Genomic DNA, 17,758 nt, shown 5'->3' with positions numbered 1-17,758 from the left:
TTTGTTTATACAGTACCTTTTCCAAAGGGTACTTGTTAGGTGCAGTTGAGGAAATTGGGACAAAGGAAAAATACAAGGGCCAAAATCAAAGCCAGGAGTGAGGCCAGGTCACCTGCGTGCATGTAATCTGCTCAGATAGACTTGCACACATCTGACGCTGAGCCCACAGCTTATTTTTACTCACTGTTGGAAATTGATCCAGTCATTGCCCATAAGTGGCACTAGTCTAGAAAAGACGGTTAGAGGAGATTTCCTTTTTTCAATTTCTTTTTTTCTAAGCTTGTTGAGATACTGTTGACATATGTAACATTAAGGTATGCCACATGATGATCTGACACGTGTATATGCTGTGAAATGATTACCCCACAGGGTGAGTCAACACTGCCGCTAGGAGGAATTTCTAGATACGTTTGCACTGGTCGATTAGGCAAAATCTAAAAACACTCAAAAGACCCAGTGTTGGTGAGGGTGAAGGAAATTACTGTTAGTGGGAGTGTACATCTCTGAAAAGCATTTGAAAATGTCTAAATTTTAAATGTTCTTAACCATTATCTTAGAAATTTCACTTCTAGGGAATTCGGCTACAGAAACACTAATACAGATACACAGAGCTATGTGTATAGGACTGTGCATTGAAACCATGAATTACAATGCAAAAATGCTGTATCAACTGTATACTAAAATTGATACAACTGATACAAAAATACTGTATCAACATAGGGTTAGGTGAATAAATTGTGGAGTAATTCTATAATAGAATCCTACATAGCTGTTAAGTAGACCAAAGTGAGCTATATCTATTTGCATGCAAAGATCACTAAGACATGTTGTGTAAAGAAAGCAAACTGATCAGGGAGCCTGGGTGGCTCAGTTGGTTAAGCCTCTGACTTTGGCTCAGGTCATGATCTCACAGTAGGTGAGTTTGAGCCCTGTGTTGGGCTCCGTGCTGACAGCTCAGAACCTGGAGCCTGCTTCAGATTCTGCATCTCCCTCTCTCTCTCCCCTCCTCTGCTCACATGCTTTCTCTCTCTCTCTCTAAAAAATAAACACTTTTTTTTTTTTTTTTTGCCTGGGTGGTTCAGTTGGTTAGGCGTTCAAGTTCAGCTCAGGTCATGATCTCACAGTTCGTGGGTTCCAACCCCGCGTCAGGCTCTGTGCTGATAGCTCAGAGCCCAGAGCTTGCTTCGAATTCTGTGTCTCCCTCTCTCTCTGCCCCTCCCCTGCTTGTGCTTCATCTCTCTCAAAAATAAAATAAAAACATTTTTAAAAAATTAGGAAAGCTGAAAAGTAGTGTGTGTGGAATGATCTCACCTCTGTACAATATAGTGTGTATACATACACATATAATTTATTTATATAAATAATAAATAATAGGGGCACCTGGGTGACTCAGTTGGTTAAGCATCCAACTTTGGCTCAGGTCATGATCTCGTAGTTTGTGAGTTTGAGCCCCTCATTGGGCTCTGTGCTGACAGCTCAGAGCCTGGAGCTTGCTTCAGATTCTGTGTCTCCCTCTCTCTCTGCCCCTCCCCTGCTCACACTCTGTCTCTCTCTCTCAAAAATAAACATTAAAAAATTGTATAATAAATAATAAGTGTTCATATCAGCATAGAAAAAAATTCTGTCAGAATAGACACCAACTTGTCCATGGAGGCTGTCGCTCCAATGGTAAACATTGCTATATTTGAAGTTTATAATCAACTTATTCCTATAAGCAGAACAAGACTGCAAATATCTTTGTAAAGAGAATCTCTAGCTTTTTTTTAAAGTTATTCATTTTTGAGAGACAGATAGAGAGAGAGAATGAGCAGAGGAGGGGCAGAGAGAACACAGAGCCCAATCTCATGAATCATGAGATTATGACCTGAGCAGAGATCAAGAGTCAGATGCTTAACCAACTGAGCCACCCAGGTGCCCTGAGAATCTCTACTTCTAAGTCACTCAACTTGCATTTTAGAGTATATGGTTTTTAGAGTTTTATGGCATTTTAGAGTATATGGTGCGATATTCCAGGAAACGTAGGCTAAAATCACAGCAGGTATATGGCTTGAGAGCATTTTTAAGCCTACTTTCATGGTTCCCGATATGATTAAGAACGTTAGGAGGATCAGCAGTATCCAAGACCATTGATATTTATCAACAAGGACCCACAAGAGAACAACTGAAATAAATTACCTGCCGAATTGTGCTGATGATAGTGAATAAGCTTTGGAATGGAATCAAAGCAGTAGTTTTCTGCCAGGTACAATTTGTTCTCAGCATTTGTGTGCACATGGTAATGCTTGACGGTTCCTTTTTTATCGCTGGTAAGGAAGAACAAATGGTAGAATGTTTTTAATTACCAATTGAAGCTTGATTAAACAATGGTTAAATCATTACTTCAGATGCATTGATTTTGACTAATCAGGAATCATATGCCTGTCTCGGGTTTTAGAGTATGGCCTAGCTGGGTTTCTTACCCAGTTCTACTGTTCGCTAGATACCTTGTCTGGCTGTTATAAAGATTGGGTGCAATCTGATATACAGCAATTTGCACTATGCTTGGTTCATAAGAAACTGTCCATAAATTGTTGTTGCTGTGATGCCAGCCTAGTTAAAATTGCACCTGTAAAAAGGAAAAACGGTGGTTTCTTGTTGCAAATGGCCACGTTGCTCTTGGTCTTAGCATGATGTTCACTCAAGCCCATTTATGATGTTTCACGAAAAGAAGGCTTCCATATTCATTAATCTGGATTATTTTCATTTGATTCCTTATCTATTTGCTGTGTTCTCTACCGGGCCACCTTCAAAAATAAATCTGGTGTCACGGATCTTGACTGGGGGGACTCCTGATGTCAGGTTCAGCTGGAGCTGCAGGGCCGGACGGTCTCAGAGCTCTTAATGCTCAGTGAACCAGATCTTCCCAGTTCCCACTGGCTTGGCTTTAGCCATGCCTCTTGGCGTGCAGCCTTGTACGTGAGATGGGCCAGGGATGGCTTCCTGCATTGGGAAATGCTGTGTGACTGCTTAGGGTACATCCTGGTCTCTCACATTGGAGATGGATACTTCATAACATTTTTCTCAAAATAAAATTACTTTTAATCACTTAATTATTACCACCCCCCCCCCCCCATGTAGGTACCAAGGGTAGGTACTGTATGTGGAGACAGCCCCAAGGCAGAGGGTCATGCAATCCAACCATCAAAAGAATATTTTTTCCAATGATCCTAATCTAGATTTGGCTAGATTCGGATCTCAGAACACTGGGGGTTCTCAACGTAGACACAGGAGTATGGCCAAAAGAACACGAACTCTACTGTTGAAGGCCTGACTTCACGTGGGTCACTTGTTAATTTTGTGGGTGTGTCTCCGTGAGTGCTTTTGGAACCTCAGACTTCTCATCTGTAAAATGGCCCAAATAAAAACAGTTTTCTGGATGATTCGAAGGAACAGAAGAGCTAACAGCCAATGGGGATGTGGCCTGTGAAACTCTGGCAGGGGGTCCCGTTGTGGGTGGTGGTGACTTATACAAAGCGCCTGTGGATGTCGTACATGCCCAAGCATTGGGGGCGGGGGAGTGGAGCACATAGAACAGCTGTAATAGTAATTGCTATTCATTTATTAAGTGCTCACTCTGTGCCAGGCAGTGTTGTGATCCAGTACATGAATTCACTCACTTCCTCCAGAGAACCCAATAGTCATTCTTATTTTTCCCTTTCACATGGGGAAGTTGAGGCACAGAGGTTAAGAAACTTGCTCGGTGTCACACAGCCTTGATGTGGTAGAGTCAGGAGTTGGACCCCAAGGCACAGCTTCCAACCAGAACTGTTAACCACGCAAAGAAGACCCTGGAAGGAAACTATCCGGGGAACACAGATACACCCATTCAACTTTCTGCCAGCTTTGCGCCCACTGGAAAGACTTACTGGAGACCAGACACTGGGGTAGGTCCCTTAGCTCAGTAGGTGGCTGGGGCCAAGAGTGTAGACAGGCTCCATTGCTATTTTTCTCTCTTTCTAGGCTTAGGGCCAAGTCAAGGGGAGTAGCCCGAGATGCCTTTACCAAACATTGACTGGCATCATTCCAGAGAACGACCTCTCAAAGTAGGGGGAAAAGGCAATGACAAATGGTCGCATTCAATAGAAATACTTTGATCCAAAATTCTAGGGTTTAAAGGTGGTGTCTTATCCCAAAATGTGACTAAATGGCCGGCATATTCAAAGGACATACCCAAAAGATAAAAGGAAGGAAGCCATGTCATACTTACTTCACAGCCTTGCTAAATAAGGACACTGTGTACATTCCCACCTGGCGGGAATTTCTAACCATAAATGCACCTTCTTTTCCCTGCAAAGGAAGGAAAGTGTGGAAGGAACAGAGAACATTTTCATTATTCTTGAAAACTATAGGTAGTAGGAAGATTGATCTTTTAGGTCCACGTTAAATGTCACTGACGGTACGGGTCATCCAACAGCTGGCACAGAAGGGGCCCCCCAGCTGAGCTTTCCTCCTCTCACTCAGCTCCGTTAAAGACCTACCCTGTGTACTCTGACTCTCCCTCTGCACTTAGTTTTTAACCCCCACTGGTAATTTTCTCTCTCTTTTTTTGAATGTTTGTTTATTTTTTTTTTAATGTTTTTTATTTATTTTTGAGAGTCAGAGACAGCGTGAGCAGGGGAGGGTCAGAGAGAGAGAGAGAGATACAGAATCTGAAACAGGCTCCAGGCTCTGAGCTAGCTGTCAGCACAGAGCCTGATGCGGGGCTCGAACCCACGAACTGTGAGATCATGACCTGAGTCGAAGTCGGATGCTTACCCAACTGAGCCACCCAGGCGCCCCTTAATGTTTGTTTATTTTTGAGAGAGAGAGAGAAAGACCGAGTGTGAGTGCAGAAGGGCAGAGAGAGAGGAAGGCACAGAATCCAAAGCAGGCTCCAGGCTCTGAGCTGTCAGCACAGAGCCTGACACGGGGCTCAAACTCGTGGACTATGAGATCACGACCTGAGCCACAGTCGGACACTTAACCAACCGAGCCGCCCAGGCGCCCCAATTTTCTCCATCTTGTATTTGAGCTAGTCTGATGTATCAGTCTTTCAGAAATAAAATATAAAGCCACATATCACCATATCATGCCCTTGGAAGGTATTAGAAAATCAGAGATGCAGAACAAATCCTTTGTTAAAGTCCCATGCTCAACTTGTCTTTCTTAATGACTTGCGCTAATTCTAAGCAGACCCGGATTCAGAAAGAGCAGATAATAACCTGTGAATGTGGCAGGATCCCCAGTTAGGCAGTGAGGCCACCACGTTCTCACTAGTACCCCTCAAGGAAACCACTGGTGTGCTTTATTAGATTGAACTGTATCAAAGCATCATTTTTGTAGGGCAAAAGAGTTTGCTCCTGGTAATTCCATGCCTTGAGTAACAAAATCAAGGAGACTTATTCCCTATTACGTCTGTTGCATTCTGGTTTAGGTGCTGATGAGCAGGGTCGGTGTTGCGCCAGACCGTTATATACATGGCCCCCAATAAATCCTGTCCCCTACTATGTAGCCCCTCCGGCAGGGAGGCTGGGCCGGGCCATGTGACACGCTCTGGCTAGTAGGGCAGTCGCAAGTGCGTGCAAAGCAGAAACTTTAAGTGCTTGCATTAAACTACAGAGCTTTCCTCTTCTGCCACTGCGTTGAGACCACGCGGGGAGGAAGCCCACGTTAGCCACGCGGAGCAGGACTGTGGCACCCCGATGACTGCCGCAGCCAAACCCACCCCTGCCCCATCCATCCACCAGCTACCTGCAGATACCTGAATGGCACTAAGCCAAAAAAAGCGTGAAAGCACCGAGGGCCCAGCGGACTCACCGAATGGTGGGGTGGCCAATCTGGTTTCAAACCACTGAATCTTGAAGTGGGTTGATCCACAGCAGCAGATAATGGAAACAGAGGAAGTGGCTAGATGCCAAGGGCCCGGTAACCCAGGGGCTGACCCCGCGATGACATGACTGTAACATTAGTGATCTGGTTTCTACGAGATGCGTGTCACCCTCTGGGCCCAGCAATAGAGAGGCTTAGAGGCTATTTCAAAAACTAGACTGTTTACCTTTTGTCTCAGTAACTGCTCAGATTGTGACCTGGAGATGTTTCCTGCAAACCAGCTGCAATGAGAAAGAGTCGCATAGTTGAGAGTCAGTGATTTTTAACTACATAACAGATGACTCCACTTTCTAGTGTGCAAAAGGGGGTGTCGGCCCTGATCAGGGGTTTCCAAACCTGATTGCTCCAGAGAATCACCCGAGGAGCTTTTCAAAAATACAGGTTCCTGAGTCTCCACCACCTAATTATGCTTGTGCGGTGGGGCCCACATATGTGCATTTTCACATGGGCTGGCACTGAGGACCAGATGGCCTCCTAGCTGGGCCCCAAGTTCTTTATTTCATTGTTTTAAGTGAAAGCCAGAGATTAGACCAATGAAGACTATCTCACTGGGAAAGTCAGGGTTGCCAAAGATGAAAGTTCCTGTCTTTCAACCGTATATTTTTCTTTTACATTTTTAAAAATATTTATTTCGTTATTTTGAGAGAGAGAGAGAGAGAGAGAGTGCACGGAGGAGGGGCAGAGAGAGGAGAGAGAGAATCCCAAGCAGGCTCTGTGCAGAGCCCAACTCAGGGCTCAGTCCTAGGAACGGTGAGATCATGATCTGGGCAGAAGCCAAGAGTCGGATGCTTCACCAACTGAGCCACCCAGGCGCCCCTCAACCCTATATTTTTCTTATAATAATCTGATAGAAGCACAATTTATTGCATCTATTTTCAAATCAAGTGCTTTTTTAACAAATCTCTTTATTTGCAGGATAGCAGTAGATAAGGCCCTGTGGTTATATTAAGACAGTAAGAGTTATAGCGACCGGAGAAAAAGATGCTATGGGTCAGCTGGGTGTAATCTTTAAATACTGCCTTTTTCACGAAGTTAGCCAAGTGCATCATGTCTTACTTTGTATGCAGATCTCAACAGTCCACAGAGTTGTTTCTCTTGTGAGATCAACGATGTCTGTAGTCTTTTGGCTTTGGCCAAAATGTCATACAAGGGAAACGAACAGGGTGTGATGGGGGATGGGGCATGGGTTTGGGGGCTCACAGGGACCCTCTGGTTAGAAAATGACACCTGAGGAGGAAATAAATACCTGAGAGTGAGGGTGTGCTGCAGGGGTGGGGGAGGGGTGTCAGCTGGTGGGCAGGCTAATGAAGTGGCAAGAGCCACCAGCCAGCTTGGAGGTCTGGGTTCTAGACGTAACTTACTAATAAGCGGTTGTACGGCTTTGGACAAGCCACTTAGCCTTTTCTGACCTTGGAATTACCCATTTGCAAAATTAGGGTGAGGGTTGAATTTGATAAGGGTAAGTCTCTTCTAAAAAAAAAAGGCTCTTCTAATTCTACCCTTATAGATCCTATGTAATTACAACTTGAGATATTAGCCAATCATTTTCTTATTACTTAGTATTTCAAACTAATCATAGGTCATCAAAAGTCTCCTCAGGGAATATGATCGAGGGTATATGCCTATGAGAGAGAGAGAAGACAGAAATGGTCAGGAATAAGGAGAGAGGCCTGGAGAAGCAAGGTGAGGTTGTGAAGAAGCCACGCCCTCCTGCCATAGACACTTGCCTGTGTCATAAGTTTGCTGAGGTCTGACTCTCTTGTTTAAAAAGGTTTCAGTATGTCAGTGTCAGCGACGCAGAGGCTTGGGCCTTGTCCTGAGGTGTGACTTTCCATCTAAACCTCAGTGACTCAGCCTTCAGTAGAACAGAATAGAATTGGCCATGAAGCTCTGGCCACAAAACAGATGCTTCAGGGCCACTGATACAGGGGAAAGCTGCGGGCACCAAGCGCAGTGAAGGAGGCTGAGCCCCAGATCACACAGCCCTCTGGTTCTGATTTCTCTTTCACTTTGAAGAGGGCAGGTCTTTCCTGATCATCTCCCCGATGCACACCTCTCATGCACCATTTGAATTGAGAAATGATGTGGACAGAGACTGTCTATATGGTCAGGTCAGGACTTTCCAAAGCAGATGGAAAACTTCCAATTCATCCAAATGCTAAAGACCAAAACCCACAATTAGAAGGTCACTCCCTTCGGTTGTTATTCGTCAGAGTGCTATTACCTTTGGCTAATTTTTGTGCTGGCGTTTCTCAGTCTTTTATGTCTTAGTTTGAATTACTCCATCAGAGGCTTTCCTGAGGGTGGATGTCAGGGAAGAAGGTAGGGATAAAGGGGAGCTAGAAGGTGGCGGAAAGGTCATGCTGTGGAGGGTTGAAGCATGCAGCATGTCTTCCCTAATGTGGCGCAGACGCCCAGGCCCAGGCTCGGTTGGAGGTAAGATGAAGAGTCGAAACAGTGACATGTGCTTCATAAAACCTCTCACTATACCTAGAGCCAATACGTCAGTGACATGACAGTACTCATACAAAGACAGAAGAACTGAAAACAATGTAATCCTGGGGCTCAAGCAACTGAGCCGCCATTGGGTAACAGGTGTCGCCATTGGGTAGCAGGCATCTAAGAGACGGATTCTGCCCTATCACTCCTGCCTCTCCTCAATGCCAATTTTAAATAAAGTTCAGGGTACTTATTTGTCCCTATGTGTAGAAGGATATTGTCTTAGATGTTGGAAATGACCTTAAGCGCCCCTCAGGCCAACCTGTCTCAGTATAGTTGGGGTGATCACACATTTGTATTCACCCAGAAGTGTCTGGTTTATGCCTGATGTCCACGTGCAATATTTTTTTTTAATGTTTACTTTTCAGAGAGAGAGAGAGAGAGAGAGTGAGCGAGCACGAGCATGAGCAGGGGAGGGGCAGAAAGAGGGGGAAACACAGAATCTGAAGCAGGCTCCAGGCTCTGAGCAGTGCTGAAAGCTCAGAGCCTGACATGGGGCTCCAACCCACGAATCGCGAGGTCATGACCTAAGCCAAAGTCGGACACTTATACAACTGAGCCACCCAGGTGCCCAGGTGCAATGTTTAATAGTGCACTCTTTCTCTGTCTACATGTCATACCTTGTATCTATGAAGACAAAGTGAAATGAAGAGGTCTCCAGGTATATGGTAAATCCAATGAATATGTAGAGCTAGGTTAGAGGGTCCAGACTGAGGAAAAATATTTCCCTTAGTAACAATTTGGTCATTATCACCTGGCCTCCAGATAAATGGCCCAGAACCTCACATGAGTTTACCCTTGTAAATACAGCTCCCCCCCCCACCCCACCCCCGCCACAAGCAAGTCCAAGCCATCTGCTTTAACACCTTTGAGGAAGAATAGAATAGAAACATCTATGTTAGTTTTAGAGTTATATAGAGGACTTTCAAAACTCACTCATAGTCATCCAGGTTTTCCTCTTCTTCAGACGAACTTGACTCAGGGACTCCCCTTAAGAAGGGAGAAAATGACATGAATGCAAAAAAAAAAAAAAAAAAAAAAAAACACCAAGAAATAATGCAATCACCTAAGCAGTGCAATATCAAATCCTGCCCTGCTTTCTGCCGTAAATAAAATGTAGTCTGTTAGGGTTCCCTCTCTGCACTTGGGAAAGTATCTGCAAAGTGAAGAGAGAATCACTCAGAAGGTGAGCTCGTGCCCAGTTTAATGAGAAAATGGCTCTTCGGTACAAGAGGCCACCAGGAATGTGGATTTGTTTGACTCTCTTGAAGAGCAGGCTCATGAAATAGATGAATGCCTTCGGGGGCAGCTGTAGTATAATATTAAAAAAAAAAAAGCATTCGGGTTGTACGGAGAGCAATTCTTAGAGAAGAGTTACTCAACTCTAGTGGTTTTCTCTCCCACTAGAGATGCCCAAGCCAGGTATCCCACTGTCCATGCTAACACCAGTGGATATCACCACCGATGGACGGGGAATATCAGCGTGAGGAAAGCTGTAACCCACGAGCCATCGATTTAGACCAGCTTGAGGGTTGAGAGGGGCAAAGTACGTGATTTTTTTTTTTTTTTTGGCTCGTATTTACCTTAAACATGAAGTCCAGTTGCAAAATGATTGCAAATTTGGTTAGTTTTCCTGCAAATGGAAGCAAATCCTAGGTGCAAAGGAATACCCGAATTTGATTTACCATGACATCTTTGAGGTGCTGTGATTTGCAACAGTCCTTTCCCTCTGGTTACCGCATGCAAAATCCTCACTGCTACAACAAAAGACACATTTCGTAAATTTAGGTTTATTTATAAAGGTTAAATGACACAAATAGTTTTGTTAGCTATCCTGCAGCTTCATTTAACATTTTGGCCTGTCCACTTCACTCGGTTTGGGAATTTAAGCTAATGAGTCATTTTCACATTTTCGTCCTTGCGGGGACCCCAGTAACAAGCAGTAGCTTGAGTGTTCCTAAACAAAAGAGAATTGTTAATAGAAAAGCTGGACTAATAAATCATCTCGACTGGGTTTGCCCTGATTTTCTTATAGGAACGCAAGCATTCGATCACTTACATATTTTAAAGTGTTATTTTCCTCTTGGCTGTTGCGATTGCAATTAGAAGCCTTGAAAATACTGAACTTCTAACTCCGTGTGGACACAGATGGACCTGCAGCATTTCATCACCCTCTGCCACCCCTCGTCTTCCCTCTTTCGTTTGGGGCAGTAAGCTGAGCACGAGGAAGTGCCTACCTCTCCAGGTCCAAAGGCTATTTTATTTGGAACGTGGGACCCATTTCCTGCTTGCCCTCAGATCTCAGACTCTTTTTCAAAACCACACTTCACAGTGACAAGCGCAGCCTTTTTTCTTCATCTCTTCATAAGACAACTCTTATTTTACTTTATTATTATTATTCTTTAAGTAGGCTCCGTGCCCAATGTGGGGCTTACTTCACAACCCTGCGATCAAGAGTCATGTGCTCTACTGACTGAGCCAAGCAGGTGCCCCAAAAAACTTATTTATTCATTTACTTATTTTTTACATCTAGTTGTTTTTGAGAGAGAGCACAAATTGGAGAGGGCCGGAGAGAGAAGGAGACACAGAATCCGAAGCAGGCTCCAGGCTCTGAGCTGTCAGCACAGAGCCTGACACAGGGCTCGAACCCACGAACCATGAGATCATGACCCGAGCCGAAGTCGAATGCTCAACTGACTGAGCCACCCAGGCGCCCCACACAAAACTTATTTTAAAGTGCTAAGCAACTTATTTAGCTTTTATGTTGTTTTTAAGAACACGTAGAGACTGTCCATCAATAGTATATCTCTTAGGTTTATCCATATATAATAGAATATGATACAGACATTCAAAATAATCAGGTAGGTGGCACAACAGTGTGAATGTATCTCACACCTCTGAACTGCCACTTAGAAATGATTAAGATGAGGGAGGTCCTGGGTGGCTCAGTCGGTTGGGCATCCGACTTTGGCTCAGGTCATGATCTCACTGCAGTTCATGAGTTTGAGCCCCCGCATCGGGCTCTGTGCTGCCAGCTCAGAGCCTGGAGCCTGCTTCATATTCTGTGTTTCCCTCTCTCTATTTCCCTTCCCCACTTGTGCTCTGTCCCTGTCTCTGTCTCTCTCTCAAAAATAAATAAACATTAAAAAATTTAAAAAAAAGAAATGATTAAGATGGTAAAGAGTATGTTATGTTTTACCACCATTCACTATTTTTTCAAATTAAAACTTAAGTACATCCTCATGTATTTAAATAGGAAAAAATGTCCAAGATGTGAAGTGAAAAGAGCAAGTGGCAGAGAAGACTGGCTGCATGGTACGAATCTGATTTTGTAATTCTCTATACACAGTAACATGTGCATACGGAACATTCTAGAGCGATGTACACTGGCTATTCTGCGATCTATCAATGCTCTAATGGAAACATGCATTATTTCACCACTCAGAAAAAAATAAAAAGCACCTCAGGTGAGGATAATTGACAAAAAGTATTATCTACTTACATGAGCCGAGAATCATGGCTGCATTTTAAGAATTCAGTCTCCATGAAGACCTTTTAGCAATTATCATCATTCACTCACCAATGTAATGCTACTCACACAAAGAAGTGATTAATCCATTCTTTGTTCAGATAACTAGCTTTCTCAAGTTCTAGGGAAAAATCCAAAGTCAAGGCAAAATCTTGGGGGCAAAATCTAAGGGGGTGTCAGAAAAACTCATCAGTCAAGATAAATGGTGTTTTCGTGAAATATTTTTAAATTTGTTTAATGTTTATTTTTGAGAGAGACAGAGCATGAGCAGGGGAGGGGCAGAGAGAGAGAGGGAGACACAGAATCCGAAGCAGGCCTCAGGCTCCGAGCTGTCAGTACAGAGCCCGACGCGGGGCTCGAACCCACGAACCGTGTGATCATGACCTGAGCCGAAGTCCGACGCTTAACTGACTGAGCCCCCCAGGTGCTTCATGAAATATTTATTTTTTATTTTTTATTTTTTTTTAATATTTTTATTTATTTCTAGGAGAGAGAGAGAGACAGCGTGAGCAGGGGAGGGTCAGAGAGAGAGGGAGTCACAGACTGAAACAGGCTCCAGGCTCTGAGCTGGCAGTCAGCACAGAGCCCGACGCGGGGCTCGAACCCACGAACCGCGAGATCATGACCTAAGTGAAAGTCGGACACTTAACCGACTAAGCCACCCAGGCGCCCCATGAAATATTTTTTTTAAATAAAAATTCATGCAAAAAAATCCATGGTGAACAGAATGTTCACTTTCACTGCACTCCTCCCTCAGCGAATCCCAGGGGCTTCCGGCAGCGAGGGGACCCGGCACAAAGTTGGTGTGACACCCAATCTGCTAGGATCTGAGTCTACTGATGGTCTCCTTCCACAGGAACACGGGGTTGCAGGCAGATACAGGTAACATGTCCCCTCGGGTCCCCGGCATAGATTAGTACACCTGGATTCTAGCTCCACTTTGAACCGAAAGGTACCACAACTTGCTAAGCCGAAAGCAACAGCAGGCATACACCCAAATTCTCTCAAGTTCTGTGCGGCCCGTGACTGTATTGTGGGTACAGTGAGGCATCTGCTTTAGATAAAAATGCTGCGGATGGAGAGAATTAAAAAAACCCAGAGCCCAAGGGAGACAGCAAAGAAAGGAGGTGCCCGGGGAGTCGGAAAGATGTTGTGTGTCTGTCGTTGTGTGGGGAGACAGACGTGGGTGCCCTGTGGGGACACTGATAACCGGCTAGGAGATGTCAGGGAACGCGGTGACAGGGAGGAAGTCCAAGGCAGCCAACAAGGAGCGATGCTCCTTGACTCGTTCTCTATTGTCATCTTGCGATTCAATTCAGTCTTTACTGAGCATCAAGGATGGGGCCGATTTGGTCCCAGACCCCGGCGAGATACACAGTTTAGGTGCTGCCTTTGAGGCAGTTTGAATTCTGCCCTTAGGTGGCAAATTTTGGTTTAAAAATGCCAGAAGACCCCAGGCACCGGGGCGGCTCAGTCAGCTAAGCGTCCGGCTCCTGATTTCAGCTCAAGTCATGATCTCAGGGTCTTGAGATCAAGTCCTTCATGGGGCTCTGCGCTGACAGCATGGAGCCTGCTTAGGATTCTCTCTCCCCCTCTCTCTCTCCCTCTCTCTCTCCCTCTCTCTGTCTCTGCACCTCTCCTGTTTGCATGCATGCGTGTGCTCTCTCAAAATAAATAAGCATGAAAAAAATTTTAAAAAACAAAAACATGAGAAGGCCGGTCATGTCAGGAGAGGTGGCGGCGTACATCCTGGGAGGGTGGCCGAGGCCTCGCCGGGGGGGGGGTGTTACTTGCCATCTGTAAGCATGGTACAAAAGTAAGCCCCCCCAAACTGTCTCCCGTACAGGATATATTTTACAAATTCCGAGTTCTGGCTCGTAAGGGAATTAGGGGGAAAGGAGGAGAGGAAGTGGAGGGAGTGAAATGCACAAGTATTGCGTAACTCACAGATGAGGTCACCTAAATGGAAGGTCTACGCTGTTCTGTCCCAGTGGGCCGCTGCCTCCCCAGGATCCCGGCTCAAGCACCGAGCCCAAGCTCAGCCAAGGGCCGCATGGACAGCTTTGAGGCCGGGGTCCGAGGCAGTGCGGCACCGTCTATCCTACGCGCGGGCAGCCGGACTAAAAGCTGAAGTTTACCTTTTCAGTTTCCTTACTTGCCACCAGTCAGGACAGTCTTCTCTTGGCAGAAGCTGCAAGCCGAGGTTTAGCTGGGAGCCATAGTTTTTCTTGGAGTCACTGTCATACTGGGCAGCAGTGGCACTTGAAGATGCTTCATTCATTTTGAAAATAGGAACCGCTCGAGGAATCTTCAGCTTTGGAGGACAAGACATTTTAATATATCGCCGTGAGCCACAGATTCGGGCCCTGGGAACTCACAGGTCCGGTACATCAGCTCTTAAAAAGGAAAGGAGGAGGGAAAGAAAGGAAAGAATGAAAGAAAAGGAAGGAAGGAAGGAACGAACGAACAAACGAAGGAAAGAAGGAAAGAAAAGAAGGAAGAAAGAAAAGAAAAGAAAAAGGAAAAAGAAAAGAAAAGAAAAAAGGGAAAAAGAAAAGAAAGGAAAGGCCAGTTCTAAGAATTGGCAAAGATATGCACGAAACAATTGGAAGGCTCATACTTTGCTGGCTGGAGTATGTAACCATTCTGAAGAGCTGTTTGCAAGATGGACTAAAGCTGGGCGTGCACATAGATCCAGAAAGTCTATCTGCACACCCAACGCTGAACTCCAAAGACATGTAAAAGAATGTTCATAGCAGAATTATTTCAATTAGATAAAAACTGGAAACGACCTAAATGCCCACTAAAAGGGTAAAAGAATGAAGATATTTTATGCTAAATAGAATGCTACCCTTCTGGCCCTGAAAATGGAGGGGAGGCCCAGAAACCAAGGAATGTAGGTAGTCTCTAGAAGCTGGAAAAGGCAAGGAGATACATTCCACCCCCCCCACCCCCACCCCCCGAAAGCCTGTAGAAGGACTACAACTGTGTGGGCCCATTGTATTTCAGACTTCTGACCTTCGGGACTTCAAGAGAACACATTTGTGTTGCTTTAAGTCACAAAATCTGTGGTAATTTTTACAGCAGCGATAAAACTAATACGGTGGTGTGTTCACACAGTAGAATTGGACACAGCAACAAGAATAACTACAACCATACCCTAAAGTCATTAAGACAGATAATAAACGACTATATACTTTAAGGCTCCATTTATATAAAGGTCAAAACCAAGCAAGTCATCTATGATGTTACAAGTCAAGCCAGTGATTCCTCTCAGTGGGATGTAGTGATCAAAAAGGAACATGATGGTAACCCTGGGATTCAGTTTGTGAAAAGGCATCAAGCTAAACGCGTAGGACTTGTATACTTTTCTAAGTGCATATTACACTTCAATTAAAACTTCACAGAACAACATGTAAGCTCTAAAGTTAAGTTTTCATACTTGTATTTTTACTTTTTTTTCAGGGATCGACATCCTGGAAATTTTGGTTATCCAGGACCCTGCTGTTTATGGGCCATGCCGCGGTTGTGTCCAGAGGTAAATGCAGTGGAAAGTTCCCTAAACGGAAATCTGACCAGACGGCTACAAAGGGGATGTTTAACGTTCTCAGCTCCGCAAAGTAAGTTCTCTCTTGAACGTTCTGATAAAAACAAAACAAAGGAAAGCATGCTTTGCATGGTAGTCTCTTGGATCCCTGAGCCCTGAGGGCAGCTTACAATCAAAACAGACTTAGAAACCCTTGGCCACTGATTTGCCGGACTGATAATCTTCATTCAGCACATTTCCCGAAGAATTCCTTGCCGGAGGTCAGATGCCATGGTTTCTGGCTCCTAAATTATCCCCTGCTTTTAGATTTGTTTAAAACAAATTGGATTGGATTGTAATTTGCGTGCCATAACATTCACCCTTTATAAGTGTAGAATTCAGTGACTTGTGGTAAGTCGGTCAAGTCGGACAACCACCACCCCGGTTGGGTCCTGGCACATCGCTGGCACTCCTGTGAGGCCCCTGTGCCCCTTAGCGGCCACTCCCCCTTTCCATCCCGGCCCCAGGCCACCACGCCTCAACCGTTCGTCCCTGTGTGTTTGCTTATTCTGGACGTAGCTCTTAGGTGTTTTATAAGGCCGTAATTTCCAGGCTTCGGGACGAGAGCATGCATCCAAACCAAAACAGCAGTGTTGCTGATAACGGAATAAAACCCTCAAGCCTTCACAACTGTGTTGCCTTCCTTGGGCTGCCGTAACAAATCAGGATGCATCTGGTGGATGAAAACAACAGAAATTTGTTCTCTCCCAGCTCTGGAGGCCCGGGGTCCACCAGCAAGGCTTCAACGTGGCTCTGCTTCCTTTAGAAGCAACTGACACAATTTGACCTACTCCGGTAACGGATTTCTTTCTGTCCTTCGTGTTGGTTCACAAAACTCCTATGGTTTTGACTTAGAAAGGGAGAAGTGTGTGTGAATGTGTGCAGCTGAAAATAAGTACCCAAGACGCCGGAGAGCTGATGGATGGGTAGGCACACTCCTTTACTTTGAGGACGGCTTCTAGAGAATCGTTGGGAAGAGGCCATTTTGCGTGTCCCCTGGCATGTGAGGGGGCTGTCCCCTGCCGGGGAAGCCTAAAAGCCGGAAGCTAAGGCTATGAACCCAGAAAGGCAGAGCAGAAGCAGAGCAGCAGTCTGTAGTGAGAGTGAGCCTCAGACAGTCTTCCTAACCAGAGCAGTCCACGTTTTTGTTTTCCTGTAGGCCGACTCCACCCTTGGGAGAGGGTTGGCTGGGAGCCATCTTGAAAGGACCCCTTGCCGAGATGGGCGCATTGGCTCAGCAGAAATGTGAGGACTAGAAACCCAAGAGCTAAGGGTCAAGACATTCCCTCTGTCATAAAATTCTGTTTGCATCTGCGCTCCAGTGGCAAGCCCACACAAGTTGCCCAGAGGCACCCCTGCCAAGTCACGATGGGATCAGGCACGTACGACTGGTTTGCATGAGACCACCCTCTTCCTGGGGCCCAACTGTGAAAGAGTCAGAAGTTTCAGCTTCTGCATGACCCTCGCCCAAAGCAGGCTGCCGGCAGATAGACATCTGACCTATGTGAAGGGGACAAGTTGTAACTTGGAATGTCTGCAGTCGTAGGATTGTAACATTGGAAGGGACAATTTAGAGGTTCTTCCCATGACTGTGAGTCATTGCGAAATTTTATTTTATTTTATTTTATTTATTAAAAAAATTTAAAAAACAAAAAAAATTTTTTTAATGTTTTACTTATCTCTAGGGGAGAGAGAGAGAGAGAGAGAGAGAGAGAGAGACAGCATGAGCAGGGGAGGGTCAGAGAGAGAGGGAGTCACAGACTGAAACAGGCTCCAGGCTCCGAGCCGGCAGCCAGCACAGAGCCCGACGCGGGGCTCGAACCCACGAACCGCGAGATCATGACCTGAGCGAAAGTCGGACGCTTAACCGACTAAGCCACCCAGGCGCCCCATTAAAAAAATTTTTTAATGTTTTTATTATTGAGACAGAAACAGAGCGTGAGTGGGGGAGGGGCAGAGAGAGAGGGAGACACAGAATCCGAAACCGGCTCCAGGCTCTGAGCTGTCCGCACAGAGCCTGATGCGGGCCTCGAACCCACAAACCGCGAGATCATGACCTGAGCCGAAGTCAGACGCTTAACCGACTGAGCCACCCAGGTGCCCCAGGAAATTTTATTTTAAATGAGAGTGACTGGAAAACTATGGAATCTCGGAGATTCTGTTCAGGGACAGAGAATAAAAAGCCCACCGAGTGGCTTTGAAGGGATAATGGAGGGAAAGAATTAGGTTAGTTTCTG

At 45.3% G+C, this 17,758-nt stretch overlaps 1 protein-coding gene across 4 annotated transcripts in view; it reads right to left on the bottom strand.

Moving 5' to 3' along the window:
• BMX (BMX non-receptor tyrosine kinase) overlaps nucleotides 1–17,758 on the bottom strand; it is a 50,572-nt gene that overhangs the window by 16,205 nt on the left and 16,609 nt on the right. For 2 of the 4 annotated variants that reach the window (XR_005528685.1, XM_039233955.1), the window contains exons 7-12: nucleotides 14,074–14,249; nucleotides 10,092–10,163; nucleotides 9,343–9,396; nucleotides 6,074–6,128; nucleotides 4,247–4,326; nucleotides 2,176–2,303 (exon numbers count right to left, since the gene is read on the bottom strand). Coding sequence is in view for 3 of the 4 variants with exons in the window: in XM_039233955.1 (XP_039089886.1) it covers nucleotides 2,176–2,303; nucleotides 4,247–4,326; nucleotides 6,074–6,128; nucleotides 9,343–9,396; nucleotides 10,092–10,163; nucleotides 14,074–14,249 (565 nt within the window). In the remaining variant the exon portion in view is untranslated. The remainder of the gene's footprint in view (nucleotides 1–2,175; nucleotides 2,304–4,246; nucleotides 4,327–6,073; nucleotides 6,129–9,342; nucleotides 9,397–10,091; nucleotides 10,164–14,073; nucleotides 14,250–17,758) is intronic. The other 2 variants (XM_039233956.1, XM_039233957.1) reach the window with 2 other exon arrangements.

Source organism: Hyaena hyaena, unplaced genomic scaffold, assembly GCF_003009895.1.
Source record: "Hyaena hyaena isolate Hyena2069 unplaced genomic scaffold, ASM300989v1 scaffold_80, whole genome shotgun sequence".
NCBI classification, from domain to species: Eukaryota; Metazoa; Chordata; class Mammalia; order Carnivora; family Hyaenidae; genus Hyaena; species Hyaena hyaena.
Note: the sequence above shows the minus strand (reverse complement) of the source record. Positions and strands in the feature narration are given on the sequence as shown.